The sequence below is a fragment of the Symphodus melops genome (genome assembly GCF_947650265.1).
Source record: "Symphodus melops genome assembly, chromosome: 2".
Lineage (NCBI taxonomy): Eukaryota > Metazoa > Chordata > Actinopteri > Labriformes > Labridae > Symphodus > Symphodus melops.
Genome location: NC_136692.1, coordinates 22,210,548 through 22,233,834, shown reverse-complemented (window position 1 = coordinate 22,233,834; position 23,287 = coordinate 22,210,548). Strand labels below are relative to the sequence as shown.

At 38.6% G+C, this 23,287-nt stretch overlaps 1 protein-coding gene across 2 annotated transcripts in view; it reads right to left on the bottom strand.

Annotated features, from left to right (window-relative positions):
* sorcs3a (sortilin related VPS10 domain containing receptor 3a) overlaps positions 1-23,287 on the bottom strand; it is a 215,332-nt gene that overhangs the window by 35,371 nt on the left and 156,674 nt on the right. For both annotated transcript variants that reach the window (XM_079337755.1, XM_079337756.1), the window contains 9 exons: positions 19,986-20,132; positions 16,805-16,907; positions 14,959-15,035; positions 12,632-12,723; positions 11,342-11,449; positions 9,725-9,842; positions 9,517-9,650; positions 4,785-4,898; positions 4,210-4,381 (listed from right to left, as the gene is read on the bottom strand). In XM_079337755.1, coding sequence (XP_079193881.1) covers positions 4,210-4,381; positions 4,785-4,898; positions 9,517-9,650; positions 9,725-9,842; positions 11,342-11,449; positions 12,632-12,723; positions 14,959-15,035; positions 16,805-16,907; positions 19,986-20,132 — 1,065 coding nt within the window. The remainder of the gene's footprint in view (positions 1-4,209; positions 4,382-4,784; positions 4,899-9,516; positions 9,651-9,724; positions 9,843-11,341; positions 11,450-12,631; positions 12,724-14,958; positions 15,036-16,804; positions 16,908-19,985; positions 20,133-23,287) is intronic.

Genomic DNA, 23,287 nt, shown 5'->3' with positions numbered 1-23,287 from the left:
TTGTTTATTATAGCGTTTATTTATTCATTTTTTTGCTTTGTTCTAGTTTCCATTAAGATTTGTGCAAATATGCTTCTGCAATTCAAAAACAAGATTTGCTATTTGAAATGTTGCACACTTATACCCGAAGGACCAAGCGTGCATGGGATTTTTATATTTCTTTAATTTGCTCTGAAACACAGAGACACAAACATCAACTTTGCGTGGCTGCACACTCTCGGACGTCAAGGTTAACTGAGCTACGCATGGCATCAAAGATAATGCTTATGCCTCTCAAACAATGATACAAATATTCTGCACACCCATACACACAGTAAATATTAAAGAAGGCTAACTGTGGATTTTCTACTGTCACTTACATCACTTTTCTTACCTGAAACACAGAGACACAAACATCAACTTCGCGTGGCTGCACACTCTCGGACGTCAAGGTTAACTGAGCTACGCATGGCATCAAAGACCCCTTGTGCTGCCCTGAGCTGCCCCAAAAGTGCCTGTGTTACACTTTATACTTCTTCGATCCACAATTATACCCACTAAAAATATCATAGTGCCTTTGCGCAGAAATATTTAACAATAAGACTTAACTGACAAAACAAAAATACTTAAATAATATGAGAGGGGGGGTGCCAACTGTCCACAAACATGCCTGAAATAACACGGGCCTCACAGAAACGTACCTCAGAACCATATCCCTATAGAAACAACGTTTCCTTCTCACATCCACAAAGCAAACCCATTAAACAACAAACCATTTGAACTGGCAGAGGAAATAAGTAAATAAGCTCATGTCTTAAATTTCTTTGAATCTGTCTCCACTCTTTGATGCTACAGTACATATGGAAAAGCAGTTAGATTTATCATGGATTGTTTGAGCTTGACGTTTTTGAGGCACAAGCCAATCAGTTCTCTGCCAACCAGCACTTGGAGAAAAGTCAGTTACTGTAATAAAGCCCATCTGTAGCTGTAATTATTGTTCTGTGTTTCACAACAAACACAAAACTATGTCTGACAAGGAAAATGTACCATGCAGTTTTATTTATTGAATCATACCACATAACTTCTCCCTTTTTCTCACCTTTGATTGCTCAAGACTTTTTAACAATTAAATATTTACAGTATGGGCTGTTGCTCTTCCTACACCTTACAGCCACTGTAGGCTTTATGAATATAAATTAAAGTCTCAATTCATCATTATAATTTTCTTAAAGGTGGCTACGCATGCACCACACACAACAATATAGCAACAGGGAACGGAAATCAAAGGCAACATTTCTAGCTTAACCAAAATGACCATATATCTGCTAAAAACTCATGTGGTATACCATACGTTTGTAAATAACAGAAAGCACTAATAATTGGAATTCCACTCAACTCAAAAGATAGATCCGGACTCAAGACCAACATAACCTGGTGGCAATGCATGTCAGGGAAGCTGATCATTTGGTGTCGTCCCTGATATATGTTGTTATCAAGATCAAGCATTAAACCCCAGATGAGGATGTGATTTAAACACCATCTGAATTCGCAGAGAGTACGTTTCTAAAGAGTCAAACTCCAGACATTAATGCCAAAAAATTAATCTATTAAAAATATTATCAAGATTGAGTATTATTGCAATCGATGACATTTAGTTTTCTTGTTGAAATGTTTTCTAAAAAATATATACCGGTATACATTTTGTTAAAACAAAAACAAATTGAAGTGTTTTTCTCCGGTCTACGTTTATCCTAAGAATGCTGAAAGTTTCACAAGATGCTTTGTGCAAATATATTTATTTGAAAGATAAATGTGTTTCACATCGAAGACTTTTTAGCCCTTTTCAGACTGCAAATCAGTGACAGTGCCATAACAAAACCCGGCCGTCATCACGCCTTAAGACATTTATTTTGATTCTGCAACACTGTAATATTAGTGTACCAGTCTGTAAATCACATTGCCGTACAGGGTTTCTGAAGCTTAAGGGATGTAGGCATGTTAGAGACCGAAATGTAACAACCGCCTGAAATGTAACAATGTCCCAAAATGTAATACCTGGTCGATAATGTAACAAAACGCTGAGCCCAAAACATAACTTTTTGCAACATGTTACATTTTTGGTCAGTTCTTATGGGGCAGGCAAAATATTGTTCTCCTAGTAATGTAACAAGTTGTTGGATTTTGGGCAAAAAGTTACGATATTTTGAGCTCAGCATTTTGTTACATTATCAACCAGTTATTACATTCACGGTTTTGTTACATTTTTGGTATAACATTTCAGGTCGTTGTTATATTTCGGCCTCTAACAAGGCACAGCTGTTGCTCCACACGCACAGTTAGACACCCAGAGCCCCTTTAACACCTCTGTTACTATCTCCAAAGATGATAGAGATGGGGCATCCCTTTGAACCTCTGATTTTGCCTCTGTAACGTTCAGATTTAAGAGGTACCTTCACAGGGACGCAATATTGCATCATTAAACGGTTTGAATTGGGCTTTGAGATGTTTACCCACACCTGCCATTATAGCACCTATCGGCCTATACGTACACATCTAAATATATATTGATGTGGCCCCCATTTTTCAGAAATTCTCAGCTGAAGATGATCATACAGTGGAAACTTTAGTTTAATGTTCAAAAACTTTTTTTTAGCATTAAGTGTGTGGGTAGATCTTTTTCTGAACGTGCGTATTACCAGCCCCGTTTCATCAACAGCTGATGCTACAAGGATTCTTTAACCTTAACCATCTATGCTTTATTTAATCACATTGTTTTACCACCCACTGCTCTTCTGTCACCCCCGCCCCACTGATGAAAGTAAGAGGCCTGTGTTTCTCAAGTCATCACACAGTAATTTGACAACTGAGCACAGACAACACCTTTGGGGACATACACTTACCTTGAGCGGTTTCAGTGTCTGGAAAACACTCCAGTTGCCAATGCCCAAACAGCCTGCAGATAATATCAGCGGAATATTTTCTGCCTGAGAAACTGGCGAGACTGTTTCCTTGTGATGAGACCGCCTGGCAGGACTGGCTCTGAACAAAGTGTTTCTCTCACACTAACAGGGTCTCTTGTGAGGTCCTTTACTTTTGCTACTGGCTTAGGAGCCGAGCTTTGTGTAGGCGATTTGGAGCCATTTGACTCTATTAAACTAAAGAGAAGTGTTAAGAGCAGTGCTTTCCTGGGAATCACCAGACGCACTCAAACTTTAACATTTATGCTTGAGGGGTCTATGAGCTATATCTTACAAGTTTTATAGACAAAAAAACCCACCTCTTTACTCAGTTTCCACACGTCTGGTATTCATCTTGTTCAACAACAAGCGCAATGACATTTATTTCATATTTTTAAACACACTATAATCTATAATATCTTTAATATCAAAATGAAAACACACATTTGGATGCATGAATCATTTTGTAAAACTATTAAGTTGCTCCTGTTAAAATGTTGGACGTTTTGGGACACCCAGTTGGTCACATCTGTGATGCATTCAACCAGGGATTTAACAGTGGTTAAAGCACTGGTTGAATTTGGTCTGTATGTCATCAGCCTAGTTATAACTACAAATTCTGTGTTTTGTGGTCTTGCGTTTACTTCAAACTTAAACTATTTGATCCTAGATTTAAACCTTGGAAATTATATTGAGAATAAGACATTAATTTTGTTTTTGAGTACATGACAGAAGGATTCTCAAGAGAGACACCCCCCCCCCCTCCCCCCCATGATGCAAACAAGGCAGATGCTGATATCAAACTAGGATATGGTAGTTCAGGTGGAAGATATTCCCTTTGTGTAAATAATGTAAATAAACATAAATGCAATAAAAATGTTATGTACTTTTTAAATTAAAAATAACATCTGCCCATATACGTATTGTTATGATGCACTAAAATATAACTACGGTGTAGAAGAGGTTATTCTTTGTGACAAACCTACAGAGAAATATAAAATTACTGTGCAGATTGAGTTAAGAGAGAGCATATTGGAATTTATGATGCAGCGAGGAACAAAACGCCAAAAGAAGACCATTCTAATCCTATAGGGAAATTACAAAAAAAAAAACCTGCTACGCAATTGATAGAGTATCTGTCAAATGATGCTTCCTTCCTCATGATGGCAAAAATGCATTAAATGCAACCTCAAATCAACAGAATAAAGCGGTGCTTGGAGGTAATGGCAATCTTGCTTGGGATTTAAAAGAGCAATGTTTATTTTCTTCTCACCTCATCCAGATGTACCAAGAAGGTTACGTTGTTTCCCAGGTTGGCGGTGAGTTTGCCATCTCTTGTGGTCAGCATGAGTCCTTTGGGAGGTCTGTTGGGACACTGCTGCTTTCTGGGCGTGTACATTTCTTTTACACCTTTTGTGCAGTTGTTCAACACAACTTTACGGTACCTTTAGAAAGACACAGGACCTAAATTTAGAGTCAGCGAGTTTCTTTAACTTAAATCCATTTTGCCTTTTCTGTAGTTTAAGACACATTTCAATTAATCCACTGGATGCTTCATGGTACGTGGTTTAGAGGAAAAGTCTGCTGTAGTAAGAAAGCTCAACTATCATTAAAACTAAACTCAACAATTGCAAAAAGTCAATAAATGACAGTGAATACAAGTATAAAATGGTGTCACAGATTAATAAAGAAATATATAATAAAAATAAATATATAATATATTCTGCGCCAAAATAAAACCATTACATTTTGATATGTTTTGAATTTAGAGAATTGGACAAAACAACCCCACTTCTTAGGTTATTTATTTATTTGTAAATTTGTTTTTCACCTGTGCATCTCACTCACCCAGTGCTGTTGAAGTAGTTTTGCCCTTGGCTGCAGCTTCTGGAGACAGTGAAGGGATTGAACCAAAAGGATGGCCTGCAGTTCCCATCTCCGCGCCGCTCGTACCCATAATCACTATTGAACAACAAAGCACATCCACAAAGCACCTGATCAATATCAACATGTGAAAAAGGACATATTGTCATACAGTGTGTTCCACATCCCTCGTTTTTTTTTTTTTTTTTATAACTGGTGGCCAGAGACCTGCTAAGCCTGGAGAAAACATCATTATGTATTGATTGAGGCCTCTGCTGACTAATGCACAATACCAAGCACTATGTATGAATTCACAACCTAGAGGGGAGACGGTTGTTTGTTACCATACAAGGATGACTAACTCTCACTTGCCTGCAAGCGTTTTTAATCACTACATGATTTACATCTAACAAAGCAAGGTAAGCAAGAGCCCATTCTAATAAAGAGCATGACATTGATTTGTCAATTAATCACCAAGCCCTACAAATAAACAAAACCAACAAGCCGGTGACAGACTAGTCCACTTTGATTATGTGGTAACAACAGTGTGAATTGTTCATTAACACGCTGTCATGGAAGATTAGACAGATTAGACAGATGCAAGTGGATAGAAAGGTTAAAGGTAAATATAATGTCGTTGGGAGGACGGGACTTTGCATAGCTCTGATAAAGATGGGTGCGAACACAGAATCTGGATCAAAGGTTCCAAAAAACACAAGTTACTTTCAATTTTGGATACACTTTAGTTACAGAGAAAAGTTTAAATGTCAGAAGAAACGTATCTAAATGACAAAAACTCAAGCAATAGTCAAAGGTGTTCTTTTTCGATGCCAATGACAACATGATAAATGAGGAAGAGCATGAGCAAGAGACAAAAACTTAAACAAAATAATCCTCATTGTAGCCGGCATCAACATCATAAAGTATGGGCAAACATTTATACATCTATGGTAGGAATCTGTAGCCATAGTTGAATAGCTTAGCTTAGCAAAAGGATAAGGAGTCGTGGAAACAGCTAGCATGGCCCTACTTTATCTTTAAAAACAAACTTATCAGCACATTTAAAACAGTGTATTAAAATTGTGTAGCCGTTCACTTGAGAGATATTGTATTTTTAAGTGACGGAATTGTTTTGTTTTTTTTGCACGTAACCAGCACAGTTACTCAAAGTACTCTTGCTGTGACTTTAAAAATGCAATGCTTTCAGCTGAGAGACTGTACTGAGGACGAGCAAGGTGGGAAATTCTTTCAATGCACATCATTGTTTTCTTTATTTTCTACAAGTACAAAGCCTCTTCACCTTTTCATCTGCTGATACATTATGTATTAGCATCACTTTTTGGGAATGTCCTGCCTTGACTCACTTTGCTTTCTGTCATGCTTAAATAGCATATCTGTGATTGCAAAGGTCCAATGGTTGATCGATAGGTCTGTCTGTCTGTCATTTTTTTGTCAGCAGAAAGGTCTGCACCAATGATTCAATTACAGTATGTAGGCTCATTAAGGGCCTGATTTACTGAAGGTTTGCGTGTATTAAAACGTGTACAAACTTGATACCACCAACAAAAAATGTGCCGTTTGATTTACTAACAGCGTGCAGTGAGGATTGCGTCTTTCATATGAGCAAACTAACACGTATTGTCCAAATAGTACGTTTGCCTTAATGAATATGCAAAACGAGGCGTTTCTGCAAAATGCTGGGAGGAGAAAATGCAAAGAAGTTAAGTTAGTACACGCAATGTGATTTACCAAGCCAGGCAAAAATTGCGGTGGTTGTGACGGTGTCTGAAATTAAGATCTTTGAAAAGAACGTGCTAATCCAAGAGCCCAAGTGTAACTGCAGCCTGTTCACTGCAGGCTGCAGTTAGGAGGAGACATAGGCACAATAAAAGACGTGTTAACATGTTAAAATGACAGAAAAATATATGGTATGCATTTATTTTGTATCTTGCTTCAATAATAGTTTAAAATGATTGAACTGTAACTGAACATTCACAGCCTCTGCATTCTAAAGAATTTCAACATTGACACTGTCGTCCTATTTCCCTCTTCTCGCCAACATTACATTTTAAACTCTCTGGTGCACTCCGGCGCGCGCTCGTCTCTTCACTCTACAGCCCCCTCCCCTGCTGCTGCGCTGTGGGACGCTTGAACGGGGGGCTAACCATGCTTGTACCCCCAACTTCAGTACCTGTTGCTAGACAGCGCTGACCAGCTTCTGGTGCGCAACGATAGCACGAGTGGCACACACACTGCGCACCAGTGCCACAGAGGACCGTGTTTAATACCGAAGTTTTCTGATAAGCCCCTTTTTTCTTTTGTTATATTCATATTTATCTGCTATTACTTAATACTGGACGTTCATTTGCCTCTCACTAACACCTATTTTGCACTTGCAGTCGTCCAGCTTTCCGTCCAAACTCTCTGTGACGTAAACCAGTAGAACACGCAAAAGCCTGACAGAAATACTACCGCCTCCACAAGGTTTGCACCTGACGTCATTCACGCAAATGTTCTTAGTAAATCACCCGCAAAACTCCCACAAGCCAAACGTGCAAACTTTTGCAATGAGCATGCAGTTTAGTACTCTTTAATTGAGAGCTTAGTAAATCAGGCCCTAAGTGTCACACAAACTCCTCACATCTGAGCTTTTCTCTGTTTTGTTCATGTTATGTTTTTAATACTCCTTGTGAACTTGTAAGCATGCACCAGATAACTCCCTACTGAGAAGAGACGGAGCAAGACAGACAGGCAGAAATCAAACAGAGAGAAAAAAAAAAAACTAACTTTCCACTCATTAGATGGAAACCAATTAGCACTCACTCTCTGACCTTCTACAAACACTATTTACATAACAGCTGTATGTCGGGGATGGCTTTTTTTCTGCTCCCTGTCATTACAAGATAAAAAATATAACCATTTAGGATTTGCATACAAATTTAAACTATTTACACCCCCCCCCCCCACCCATCAGTTCCCCCAGCCCCACCTTCCACATCGTCTCAATAGAATTACTAGCATGGTGAGCTTGCAGATGGATGCCAGAGAGAAAGACATAATGAGTAAATTGTGTACAAAGATCCCAAACTTATCAGATTATTGGAGAAACACAAAACAAATGGAGCAAATGAATGAGACACATGAATAGCATATGCAATGGATTCCACTTAAAGGGCGCTAAATTAGAAAAGCAGGATGATGAGTGAAAACGAAGTTCATATAAAACTTTTCTATTATCCATGCTGCATGCTTCTGTTGCTGCACTGTTCATTCATTCAACATGAGCAACTCTGCTGAGGAATACATCAGCTAATTTACATATTTCCCCTGTTCATCACTCATTTTTTGAAAATTTAACTGACATGACCATTGCTGTTTCCATTGCTGTGCTGGAAAATAAACCTTCTGCAGTATTTAAATCACAGCACACATCCACAAAGTCCTTTTTTAGGAGTGCATCTGTTCCCTCTCAGTAGAATAAAAATAAATACATGATGTAAAAAAAGTCAAAAAGTAAATAAAGCACCTTTTTTAACATGTTTGTTCTGTTTTTTATTGTGTCACATGTTTTGTACCTTCTGAGGTCCATGCTGAACAATTTGATATTACATCTGATTGGTTGAAAAATATCAGACATTGGGCTTCCAATTTATCATGAAATTGCAAGCCGGTCAGTGTAGCTGGACCACTTGAGAGTCAATGGTCTGAAACAGTAGTTCCTAAAGTGGGATTTGGCACCCACTGAGCAGTCTTGAGACACTAGTAGGGGGGTTGCAAGATGACCTTCCAAAAAAAAGATACAAATTAAAAATTACCTAAAAATGACATTTTACCCGGTTTTTGAAATAATCTTTAAAGTGAGATTTGTGCTGAAATAAAAGTCAAATCTTAAACTGTAACAATCTTTATATTATTTTGTTTATTTTATTGTTAAATTATGATTTTTTTATTTATTTATATTTTATTTATTTTGTTATTTTCAAGGTCTGCTACAGACAGACAGACAGACAGAGTTTTATCAGAAAATTAAACATTTTTGTGATAAATCATCTGTTTTAATAATATATAAAGTCCTAGAGTTATGCATTTATTTTCATCATTACGGGCATGGCTGATTTGAATGACAGTCAGGCACATTGTGGACCTTAAGCTTGAGATAGTATGTGACAACCCTCAATCGTTGGGCTTCATAACACCTCTTCAGAAACCAATAAGTACAACCTTGCTACATCCATCTATGGACATGAGTGCTTTTTATCCAATTTACAACCCCATTTGTCTGACTTTTAAATGCAACTGGTCGTTAAATTACATTTTTTCAATGCTCGTTATATTTATGAACGATCCATTACTCATACAAAACTTTGGGGAATGATCAATAGGTTGCATATTAACTCAGGTTCCGTACACCACATATATGTGTTTGGGTAGATGCACCTGAACATAACATGTGCATGATCAAGGCTAGTTATATTTCCTTTAGTTTGACTTTAAGTAAACAACCCATAGAGTCATATTGTAACTTACCGCCACATCTGGCAGCCAGCCAGGAGAAAACAATTAAAACACCAACTTATTGAAATTCTTTCAAGATTAATGAAAAACAACTTTCCTCTAAAGGACATTGTTGTTAATGAAGTACTCTTTAAGAGAAACATAATCTCCCTTGATGATTATTAAGAAAGGAGCTGATGCACAAAGGCACACATCCTCTTACCATTCAAAGTCATGAGCTCTGCAAATACACGACTCAGCCGAGAGGATTCTAGAGTAGTCCCTTCCCAGCATGCAGTAGTTTCCAGGCCTGCGCTTCATGTAAATCTGTTTCTGTCCCATCACACATGGCTCACCCTGTTGGAACAATACATAGTGTTTTTTATTGTATTTTTATGGCATCACACTTACTCGCTCAGTAGTTTGCATACCTGGTTGTGCAGGTGCCAGGTTTGATAGTCCTCCTCTGTGCACTTCCTGCTGTAGATGGACTTGTAGTCTATTTTGATGAGCTGCCACTCAGAACGGTGGCTGAAGTGTCCAAAAAAGCTAAAGAAGCAAATGAACTGTTTTACAACAAAATGTAACAGGAAGTTACAACACATGAGATGATTCAAATAACGTGTAGCAATACATTTTTTTCTGTCACAAATTATAATTTTGTAGTGCCAGAGAGTAGTTCTTCTATGTGAGCTGTTTCGCTTATATGGACCGCTTTTATTAAACAATATCAGGGTGTATTTTTTCTCAAAGTAGGCTCTGTTTTTCTTTCCCTTCTTTGCCCATAGTAGCCTCATTGGTCATTATAAACATATTTCTGTCTCAAAAAGTTACATGCAAAAGCAACATGTAGCTAGGACCCTTTGGCATGTGTTGGATGTCTGAGTTACTGGCAGTTCCATCCAGGGGCTGAAAGTGTGATGTGCACAAACAAACCAAAAGGGAATATAAATGTAAACCATTCTTACTTCACCAACCATACTTTATCAACCTTATGACACAAGATACTGGTTACATTAGTTCATTGTTTTAATGACACAAAACTAAAATTTATGTAAATGTCAGAATTTAAAATACTTTTGAAAAAACTCTAACTTTCAAAAATACATTTATGGGAATGTCTTGATCCCAACACTTTGCCTGTCTAACTTTCCCTTGCACCTTACTCATGAAATAAACGTTCATATGTAAAGAAAAATAATGGCCTTCCAAAAAAAAAAAAAAGATATTGAGTGTGGTACACAAGTCAAACTTCTGACAGGGAAAAAAGCCAATCACTATAATCCAATGTTTCATGGAGGATTCAAATATATGTTAAAAGAAAAAGATCAATCCATTGTGGTTTGTCAGAATTTCCTGCTCATTTATCATATTACTACTCATTATTTTTACATTTTGCTGTCAATGATTGTTAACTAGAATGATAACTTTGCTTTTGAGAGTTTTTTGTAGTTGCTGACTGGAGTAGCACCTGTGTGGGTGTAAACGCAAATGTACAACTGAGTGGAATAGGAAATCATTGTGGGCGGTTTTGGTCCCTGCCAATCAAATCTAAAACAATACGCCAACACAGTCTTGATGTGAGAATTTTTAGTATAAAACTCGAAAACAATTAAAATCTCAAGATGAGATCAGTCAGTGTATGTTGCTTGATTAGTCATTGCTCGTTCTTCTGTGAGCTGTGACATCAGAGGGGTTCAGTTTTACTGACAAAAGTGTCTTTATTAAGTGATTCTGCTTTAATCAAACCCATTGTTCATGTTACCTAATATCCACAAAGGTCTGACTTACAGCCTACATAACCCTTTACCTGTCACTCACACGTGTGGCTTAATAACGGTTAAATACCACTGTGCTTTGAATGGACGCCTCCTTTAAAGGTCCTCCATCTGTCTCGCCTTTCTGCTGAAAACAATAATAACCCTTGGGGCTGAACAGAGAACAGAAAATTGCCATTCACCTTTCACTCAGCCAACACTAGTAAAGGACAAAGAAATCATCACCTTTAAACATGTTTTTCGTCGCTGCTTTGGATTTGCTGGACTTACGTCATGATTTGGTTCTCGGCCCCGGCCTCCACCAAGACTCCGTCCACAAACAGAGGCACTGATGAGAAGCTGTGCTGGGTCCACTGCCTCCCCTCGTCAAAGCTGACCCTGTGTGTGAGTGTCAGAACGCATTCCCATCACAAACCCAGCAACAGCAATGGCACAGAAACAGACGCCCTTTATTAGAGCCCGGTCATAGGGGAGTAGGGGTGTATGGGCGGAGTGTTAGGTGGATATCAGGATGACTGGCTTGTCCTAACAGACAAGTCTCAGAGTCTCAGTGCAATTAGCTACTGTAGCTTTAGGTAAACATGAAAAGCTGAGCATTAAAGAGATATTTAAGAGCCAGTCTGTCTGGTTATCAAAGCAAAGATGCCCAAAGCTGCTCTCAGATGTCAAAAAGAAAGAGTGCGACATCTCTGGTCCTGGGTGAAGTCTACACAGGGGTGAAAAAAAACAAGACCAGAATAGAACTGTTTCATGTGTCAGTGCAAAACTGCAGAGTGTGGAGGAGGCAGTGAAGAAAAAATTGGACAGCTTTCATCATCGAGGCTTGGGCTCTATTGATTCTGACAACTTATCAACATCGGTGCTGAAGTGAGAACAACTAGGAGTACCTGAGTGTGACATGGCCTGTGTGTGGAAGAAAGAAAAGCCTGCCTTGTTGACTCCGACCCCCCCACACTGCCATCATTTAGCTAAAAGCACTGACAAAAGAAACAGTGTTGACATGCACCTATTATGTGATTCAGACGAAGTGTTTAACTGAACACTGGTTTAGAGAGCCACACGTTGCTCCATGGCAGCTGTATAGTGTATATGTGGAGATACACAGGCTTCTTTCTATCTGTCATTTATTTCATTTCCTCTACCATCACACTTAAATTGGTTGAGAGACAAAACCCCAGCAGGCTACACTTCAGTGGCTCTAAAACTAATTTCAGAATTGTTGCAAAAGCGACTAGAGAACAGATCTGGTCTCACTTGGATTAGCCTGCACTGAGGCAAAGCAAGGCCCCCCGATTTGGCAGAAAGAAGGCAATGTGTTAATGAAAAGTGTGGGAAGGGGTGTTCAGACTGCAGGCTGTTAATCATAAGTGGCTTGAAAAAAAAGGGTTATATTTATCTCCAAAGGCCACAGTCTAAGTGCATCGCGAAATGGACGTCTATATATAAGCTCGTTTTTTTGGGACCATAAGGGTCGAGTTCACCTAAAAATAGCTGATGAAAATTGAAAAAGGCAATTTAAGACTGGAGGTATACGTCCAAAAGTTCACTAAATGGACATACCACAAATGTCTGGTTGGCACAGATGGCTGCTTGACTGCGACGAGGGCTCCTCCTTTGTCCAGAAACCACACGTTGTGCTCCTCTTCAAATATCTGAAAAGACACAGAAATTCACACACAAAAATACAGAGAAAGGCAGTAGATCTCATGCGCAACTCTACCAATGTTATTTGTAAAATTTACATTTATCAATATGATAAAAGCATGCATAAACTGACAAGGAGCACTAATGGCATTGTCTTTACCCATTACCTTTTAAAGCGCCAAAACTCAATTACCAGGATCACAATTATAAGAAATGGACCAAACATTGTGTTTATCCTCTCTTGATGATACGATTAATTTAGCGGACGCTTTAATCCTAAGCAATAAAAATCAGAGTGTAACGGGTATGGAGTGAACCCAATTGCAGCACAAATGAACCAGTGTTTTCATTTTAAAACAGTCTTTATTTATCAGGTTCACGTATGTAGACAACAGACCAGAAGAAGTGAGCTGGAGAGGCGAAGCTGATCTGTTCAGTCTTTCCAGCCACAGGCAGACAAGGAACAGGGAACAGGCAGGCAATACTCGTGGTCATAAACAGAAAACTAGCAGGTTTACCGGGGCTGAGACAAGAGACAATGGTCGGAGGCAGGTCGGGTCAATAACAGGTAGGTAATCCAGGAATAAGTGCTGGAGAGTTAGGCATGGGAGCTAAAACAATCTGGCAAAGAGTGAGTGAAGTGAAGCTGCATATATACTGGCTTGATTGGAGATGACGAGCAGGTGAGAGCAGTTTGACTGTTGAGGTGTGTGGCTGAGCAGCTGAGCGGGGGAGGAGCAGAGCAGACTGTGACACAGAGAGTAAGTACAACCCAAGCAAGGTTCTAGAAGGAGGAAACACCATCATTAGGTGCACACCAACAGCTTTTAGTTCAATAGGCCACACAGGTGCTGACGGGCTATGCAAAGAGTCACAACACTGACAGCTGTTCTTGAGACTTCTAATCAAAACCATCCTAGATATCACCATTATCGAACAGAACAATCAACATCACCAGCATTATCATTAAATAATAATAATGATGTAATTTTCTCCAGGTACGCTTTTTAAGATTTTGGTTGAAATTGTCTTTATGTCCTGACAAACATCTGCAGCAGTTGTAAGCCTGTAAAAACATCAACCAATGTCTGCACTGAGTTCCATTATTATGAACTAATCAGTTCTCCCTGCTCGAGCCCACACTCAAAGCATGAGTTGAAATCCGCTTCTGGACCAATGATGCTTGTGCATGTAAGTGAGGGGCGTGGCTTTTGAGGGGAGTTGGTGGAAGCAGACGGAGCATGCATGGAATGCGACTTTCAAAATCTTGCTAGTTTCCTAAAATGTCCAACCCTGCCTTTAAGTTGGGAGATGTTCATGAAAGAACTGGGTCTTCAGCTTTTTGTTAAAGGTGCAAAGGGACTCTACTGATTGAACAGAGTTTGGTAGTTCGTTCCACCATCGGGGGGCGACAGAGGAGAAGAGTCTAGTTAGACACTTAGGACCCTGTTGTGAAGGTTGGATCAGGTGCCTTTAATTTTCAGAGATAAATGAGCTAAAAGGAGTCTCCCTGGATGAAAGAATGATTTTGAATTATGTCAAATAATATCTTAATACTTAAACATAATTACTTAAACCTTGATGCTTGACTACCTGCAGCCAGTGTAATTGAAAATTTCCTTCGGATTACGTTTTTTTTGGCTACTGAAAAAGAGACATTTTTTTGTTATCGGTAATCTCTGTCAGAATTGTCTGTAAAGACATGACTAACACTTGTACTAAATAGTTAAATGAATAGTTTGTTATAGCTGCAGGGTAAACCTTGGGTGTTAGAGAGTCATCTTAAGTACTGTTGTGTATTTTTCTTTTGGCTGTCGATGCATTTTGGTGTTTGGAGAAATAAGAATATACCTGGAGGAAAGCATGACTGCTGGAAGAGCACAAGTGTACACCAAATAACAACGCTTCCTTTTAAAAATATAAATTTGGAAATCTCAGCAGCATGTTATGTCTTCGCTTTCACACTGTTTGACAGTTGTTTCCTGATCGAAATTATTCATGGTTTTTGTGAACGAGAACTAAGTTCTTTCAAAATCTGCAAAAATCGACCTTGCTTTTTAGGCAATGTTAGGTTAAAGAAAAAAAATCTTTATTTGTAAAATGGATTTAAAGTAGCAGGATTTGGGCGGTAGAACAATACAGCTGAATACAATAAAGACCAGGAAAGCTGGTAGCTGTTATGTCAATCTTTCAAACTGTTGTACAAATCTGTCAGCTGGTTTAAATCACAGCGTGAAGCTTACCTGTCTCCAGCTGTTGCCAGCATCTGAAGATATGTACATGCCAACATTGTTGTAGGACAGCTCAGCTCCAATATTTCCTGCAGAGTAAAAAAAAACCCCACATGTCAAAAGAGAATATGGTTCAATAAAACTGCAGTGAGACCACACAGATAAGGAGGGACACATGTTTTATATACATGCTACGTACATAAAAGTGAGTTATAAATCTACTTCATCAGCCTTCTGTCTCGCAATCTGCAAGAACATTATAGAGATGCTGCTCGGTCAATTTCTATGGATGCCTGTGTCATTAATACAAAACCATGGCTCTACATATTTTATATTTTTCTCTGAGTGGGCATCAAGTAACTTCTTCTTTTGTCGATCCTCTTCTGCAATCTTGGCCATGGCTCAGTAAATAGGCATGTGTTTGATCTGGATGGTGTTTGTCATGTTGGTGAGATGATCTCTGCACCAGCTGACGTCTTAAAAGGCGCAGCGGGCAAAGTGAATCACAGTGCCAAAGCAAAGACTCAGCCAGCAACACACACACACACACACACACTCATATAAACACATACCAACACAGGGACACAATGCAAGCATGGCATCTGAGATGTAAGTTTGTTCAGTATTCTCACAGACCAAAGACAAAACAGACAGATCTAAAGATAAACACACACACACACACACACACACACACACACACACACACACACACACACGCACACACACACATGCACACACACAGCAAAAGCAGACTTTTTGACACTCCACTGCTGCTCACACATCTTTTTTTTTCCCTCTGAACTCGTCTGTCTTTTTTCCTGCTTCAGTTTTATTCAAGTGGTCTAAATTATGAATAAAGTTGATCTTCTTACTGCAAGTGTTGCTTGCATTTTGACCCCTTCTAAGCTTTTCACTCTTCATGCACCTTGTCAGATGGTGAAGTTTGTGCCAGAAAATCCTCGGCTTCTTCCGTTTTTTTTTTTTCAAATGCCTGAACACTCACAAGGGATCTCATGCCGCATAAAGCAAATTGTGGCTGGTCTCATAAATATAGACATTGAAAAAGTTGGGCGTGTGATCCACAAAATGTTTGCTTTTTGAAAAACTTAAAGACCTTGCAGCGTGAGAGAGGCTTCAGCTTGGCTAAGGCTTAGATTTGATTTATTACTTCTATTTCTTATGATTGCTTATTTTAATATATGTTCAATTGTTTATCTATTATCTATCTTCCTTTAAATCCTGATGATTTTAAGACTTGTCTTTGTTTTTTGCATTTTTTGTTGGCACGGCAAAGTGGATCCTTTAAGAGCTTCAATATAAAGGTTATAATACTTTCACAGTTCAAATCGTTTCTGAAAATATTTACTTCAAAAGGTATAAGCCTGAAAATGTCCTTTTTTGCATGCAGAAATGAATGAAAATCTTTGTTTTAATTGCAATATGCTATTAGTATCCTGCTTCCTATTACGGTTCTAAAGTAGGGGTTTTATGCAATTGCTTTTTAAAAAATTTTTTTTTTTTACTGGGGCTGCTGCTCTGACTGCCACCAAAATAAAGCTCCTCTGCATACTGGATGTAACAAGCTGCGCCCATCACTCATAATGCCACGCTACCACTTCTTCTCAAGAAAACAGGCTCACACTCATGGTAAAGTAAGTTTGAATTTTTGAGTGTCTTCTAGTTTGAGTTGCATTAGGCTTTTGACTGTACTTCATACATCTTCACATGTTATCAGTCGAGAATCCTTGACCCCCTCAATATCAGTCCATCAAAAATATGACTGCTGCTGGTCAGGTCTGTGTTTGTAAAAAGGTTGTGGATCCCTATCCTACAACTTGTGTTAAGCATTTTGTCTTACCTGTGGCAACTATTATCCCTGGAGCAGAGCTCTTGGTGGAGATTGTTCCTGACAGGTACGGGTTCTCTGACATTTGCAGCTGGAGGTGAAGTGAACAGAAAGGCTGCAGAAAAAAGAAAAAAGGGTAGGTTGACACAGACGTTAATATTCATCGGAATTATTATTTTTTGTTTTGGCATTTTGTGATGTTTCATATACTCCTGATGTATTTCCTGTCAATGTTGATAAGCCACACTGTTTGGTAAACATTTAACAAACTATTTGGGCTCAATGTAGAAAAAAAAAAAAAAAGTTAGGTTTTGGTTTGCCATTATCCGACGTCTCTTTTGGAATCACTATAAGGTCACTCAAAGGAAGGCATATGAGCAGTGTTTAAAGTGGCCTGTTTACACAGATTTCAGCTAAATGTTAACACATTATTCTACTGAAACTGGATCATATTTCATGAGTAAAATAAGGGCCATCTGCATTAATGTTTCAATTAAATGAGGACAGAAAGCAATTTATTTTATTTTAAATGTATTTATTTTTAGTATTGCATTAATCATGTACTACAGGCTGCACGGTGGTGCAGTGGTTAACACCCTTGTGTCACAGCGAGTAGGTTCCAGGTGCGACTTTACATTAGACCGTAGCCTCTCTGTGTGGAGTTTGCATGTTCTCCTAGTGCTTGCATGGGTTCTCTCTGGTTACTTTGGCTTCCTCCCACAGCCCATCGACATGCTCGTGAGGTTAATTGCTGAGGTGTGAATGTGATTGTGGCTGGTTGTTTGTCTCGCCTATAGTCCAAATGACAGCTTGGATCGGCGGCTCCAGCCCCCTGTGACCCCCCAATGGGAAAAGTGGTATAGATATTTGATGGATGGATGGATTATTAATTTGCTATTTTGGCCCTTTTGGTGCACTGTAATTAAACAATCTTCCTACTTCCACAGCTATGGAAAAGAACAACACAAATGTGCCTTTATACCCATGCTTTTCCTTTAAAATCTCCTTTGTTTACCTGTTTTTATTTTTTTTTCTAAATCTGAAAAAAGATCATTTTTAGTGGTTAAGTTAGTGTTGGAAAGTTCCATACTTGCTTTCAAAATAAAAGCATGATATTATCTAAAAAGGAATTATAATACCTCTAACTTGAGACTATTCGGATTGAAAGTAATAGAATTTTAAACACACAATTAAATGTGATTAACTCAGCCCTAAAAAGCTTTCTTGTTTTCTCCCCACCTGCTACAACCTCCACTCTCAGTGAGGCAGGTTCTAGAGGGGAGGGTCGCTGTTAGCTAGTTAGCAAAGTAAGCCCCCCCTTGAACCTCAGGGTCAAGTATGAATTAGTGTTTACAACTAGCATAGGAGATTTGAACCACCAGAGGCAAAGGTTTTCTAGCTTATGGCTGGACCCCCTTGGGGGGATGCTGGTTGAGAGTGGCCATGGGCACTGCAAGCTGGGGATTCAAATTTGTAAGTGCTTTCTACAGCCTCCAAGGGAACAGGCCAGGAGATACATTTTACAACAGCTCAGACCAAAACTACAACAATTAGGATACTGGGTGCAACAGGGTTATAGCTTGAATGCAAGGCGCAAAACTGGATTTCACACTGGTACTGTTTAAGTGTGTGATACAAGAATTATAAGAGTAATTCTCTGTTTTAAATTTTAGAATTTACAGCTAATCAGTGAGACAGTAAACTTATAGGACAAAACAAAACCATCACAAACTAGCTTGACTCATTTGTCTCACAATGAGCAAATGTGCCTTCATAGGTTGGGCTAATTGTATTTAATCTGTCATTAATACAAAGAGCAATGGAATTTGCATTAAAGTGTGACAGCGAGTCTCTAAGGCATGCACACAACAGAAGACAATTACATTTGTTCACAGAGCAGAAAAAGAAAAGAAACAAAAAACGTGTCTGCGTTTGTCTTTGCAGCAGACAGCGTGTCACTAGTGTAAGGACATGAAGGGCAGCGGACTGAACAGGGTAATCAAAAGGGAATCCACAGCAGTAATTAAAATGTCACATGAATGCGCAATCACAGGGAACCTGTACGCCACCAAATCACTTCTTAAACAGCACGAAGTCCCCCTAATGTCTCAGACATGATTCCTCCTAACGGTCGACCTCTTAGATGAGTAGCAGGGAGGCGGTCTAATAACGATGGAGACAGATGCAAAAAAATAAATCTGCTTCTGCCAGAACCTAGACACATTTGAAAAATGTGCATAGTTTATCATCTCAATATCACTTTTCTCATACGCAGACATTAGGCATACTTTGTGGGAATATATAACAAAAACATATATTTTCAACTACTTAACTCAATTTGCTTTTGCTAAAGACTCTTACAGGTGAAAGCACCCCACATACAGTAAAGAGCTTGAAGGAGCAATATCGAAAGTCATATTGATTTCATTTGAGCATATATATATATATATATATATACACTTATTTGCTATATACACTACAGTAGTACACTAATTAATGTGATGTGTGCCAACATTAACATTTATATGAATGAACAGAATCCCTACATCTCCAGGTTATTTTATAGTTGTAAGAGGATGTTTGTTGTCGTGGCGGTCTCCATTACAGAGCCACTATGACACCAGAGATCAAAGCCCGCTATATTTGGAAGCAAAAATCGCTCCTGAAAGTTGCAATAACGTTGCTGTATGTGTTGCTGTGATAAAAATGTCATGTAAATTATAATTGGATACAATGTCTGCAAACATGTTCTCTTCCTCAGGTCTGTTTCGCCTGTTCATCTTGACTAAGATCAACGTGGCGTTCGGTTTCATCGAGAGGGGAGTAGCAGACAGAACTCCCATGATTCCCCTCCAGCCTGTACATCATATTTTCACACTGTGGTATTGAATGAGAATCCTCTGGCGTGGGGTGTTTGGACTAACAAAAATACATCATTAGAATTTACTAGAATAAAAACATGATAGAAACTCATAATGCATCATCACAACCTGGAGATCAAAAGGTTCATCTTATTTATAACTGAAAATAAATCCCTCTTAAACACGTTTAAAGCCACTATTCTAAAGTTCAAACTTTGAACCTGGCAAAATTATTCCCTGTACTATATTTTCAAAGTTTTATATTAGCTTTCAGTTTCGCAAATGTTGTTATTTTCCCCTTTAAGTTAACATTTTCAAGCATAGTATCTTACCAGTATGCAGTGAATGTCGTTTCCATCCAGGTCACTAGCAGGGGCCTGCAGGAGCCTCCAGTCACGGCCCTTATTGTAGGTGATGAACGTCTTTACCTGGTTGTCTTGCCTCTTGTTAGCGATCAGCATGCCTTTAATTCCTGCCACCTAAGGGACAGGGAAAACACTGCAGGTTCAACCTCAGCTTCACCCAGGGACTTTTTTTGTTATATTTTTTTTCATCTTGCTACTAGTTCCCTTCTGCACAAGAAGAAGCAAAACCCAGTCCCCTCATCAGAGGGCATTATGGGTACTGAGGCAGTAATCTTTGTGACACCAGCTCAGTTAAATGCAAATGGTGTGCTTATCCTTTCTCACTGGGGCTGACAGTGTGGCAGACACCATCAGCAGAGTCGGCTGCATTTTCTTATGCTGAGCTAAGTGCTATCTGTAATTGTATCCTCACATGTCTCAGCAATCCAGACAGTACAAAATGATGACTGTTAGGGAGTGACACCTTGTATGTTTTCTCACAGTCACTCTGAGTCTCCTGAAACACCGCAACACACTCACACACGCACAAAAAATTCTCTTCCACAATCATCCCTGCTAGCTGTCTCTCACAGAAAAGACATATTCCTCAACCTTACCAAAGTGTGATATGTCATGGAACGGACAGAGTTACTCCAAATGGTTGCCATCATGAGGGGCTCCGGTTGGATGTGTTCCCCCTCCCTGCAGAGGTTCGTCAGTGTAAGTGGCACTAATAGGCATGGAACCTGACATTGTCATAGAAACATGGTGCTCAGGACAGATTCAGCTAATGAGGGACCCTGCATCCTCATCAAACTAGACCTGTCAATCACTGCAGTAATTATTTATCGCTTCCACCTCCTCTATCACTCACAGTCACACCTGCAAACAAACAAGAAGCAGACATCTCTCCTAAGCATACATTTCTCTCAATCCATCACTCATACCTCCCACACTTTACATTCTTTGAGTGAAGGATGCAGACATGTTGCACAAACTACTCAATGTGCTGCTGTGTTAAAGGAAAAATGTGCTCATTTGTGGCTCCATGCAATAATGACTTCAAACATCTCGGCAGGAAATAAAGAAAAGAAAAACTGAATGACGTTTTGTGCATCAGAGCATGATCACAGACACTGAGTGTGAGTCATAACCTTGACAAAGACACTATATGTTAGAATAGAATATATATATATATATATATATATATATATATATATATATATATATTCTATTCTATTTCTGATTAACAGCCTGCTGCTCTTCATCACAGAGTATGCTGCTCTGATGTTTGTTCGCTTGTTTAGAACCAATGATATCGTTTATCAGAAAAAATGTCTTGTAAATTTAACATCAGAAGAAAAAAATGAAAAGAGAAGAATATAACACGTCAAAAGCTTGCAGAGCAGTCTCTTTTTTTTTTACCACAAAGCCTTTTCAGAACCAGAGGGCTTAGCACAAAAACTTTGAACCTCTGTTTGAATCCTGCATTCCCTCCAAACAATCATCTCTGTTTGCTGAGACAGTATTCAGCGTTGGACTATGTTGACTCAGTCCTATTATCATACAATATGGAACACAGAGGGAGGGTGAAATGATGGCTCAGGATTTACTGCATATCAAAGCTCTATTCTCTTTTGTTTTTGCTCTTCAGACAAATGTAAACATACCTTACACACCTATGTATAAGAAAAGGCTATTAGGCTGTTTTGGTGAAGTATGTATCACTATAAATTCAATTAAATGTATTATTTATAAGGTGTCGAAAAAAAATAGTTTTCTGGACTGTTGCTTTTATTTACAATCAATTAATCAATCAGTTATTTTCAACACATTTGTAGTGGGTCTGATTTATTTTTCTGGATTTTATATTCCACTCGATGCTTTTAATTAAACGCAACATCCTGCTCAGTTTATTTCTTCTTTTAAAGGCAGGATTGGTAGTTTTTTGAAAACTAGCATGAGTGCACCCACCCCCCTCTAAACTCTGTCATCGGTTCATCACTCCATCATTGGTTTATCAAATTGGTACCTCGGGGCAGACATTGGTCAACATTTTACAGGCTTACAGTTTCTAGAGACATTTTTTTTTTCATTCCATTTTCAGAGCTCATTAATTATTATGTTCTGTCAGGACCAAAAGACGATCCCAACCAAAACCTGTGAATCTGGAGAAAATTACCAACAAACTCTCCCTTCAAATACTGTTGTCTGTTACTGTGATAATAATTAAAAGTTACTCACATTTTTTATTTACTTCTGCCTAACAGATGGATTTTTGGGTGGCACGTGGACACTCTGGACATGCACCTGCTCACTAAGAACAGAGGATGAATAAAACATAGCTTTGTTTGACTCCCACTCTCCGGAGAGTCTCCAAAGCCTATTGTCCCGCCATATCTGTGGCTTTAAAAAAATATTTCTACAATCTGAGTTTCTTGGACTGCTAAAACAATGGGCTTTAATATTAAGTAAGCAGAGTGACAATGTTGTTGTTTTTTCCAAATGATTCACTAAATCTAAAAGCAGGAGCCTGGACAAGAAAAAAAGTAATTTTTTTGGTAGAGCAGTGTATTTCCTTTATGAAGTAAAAAAACCCCAAAACAATTCAGTTTTACACATCAAGCACAACCTGTTTACCGTCAGAAGGGAATAACTGGATGGTTTTCATGTCTGTTTCTCCCTTGTACTCATTGAGCGGAACTGCGAACCTGACATGCTAGATGCACACAGCAGAGTTACATAGTTTAATTCATTTAGCAAACACAACCAAGCAACAGTTCTCTTCTTCCCAATTCAGGAGGACTTTCAGGGGATTGTGGGGAGTGGCTATGCCCCTTTTTTATGTATGTTTGTATACTTACATAAAAAATGTACATAATACATTAAAAATAATGTAATAGAGGGGAAAAAACAAGTATATTAAAATAAAATACATAATGAATTACAAGTTAACCTAATTGTCTACTGTTAAAAATTAAGCTCATGTGATGAGTTTTAACTGTTTTTAAAACTGAATCTAATACTTTGGCCTTTATATGATGCACAAAAGAAGACAAGGATACACGTGAGCATGCAGATTGTATCTATATAGTTATGTATAGGTATCCATGACAATGGGGTAAAAAAAGAAATGCCATCACAAATGCAGGCCTTTATCCTACTGTTGATTAATTTATGTCTACCTAACCGTATTTATGGAGACAAATACTTTTTTGTTTGACATTAACATAAGGTTACAGTTTCTGTGAGATCAGCTCAAAGCTTGCTGGCGAAGGGTATGAATTCAT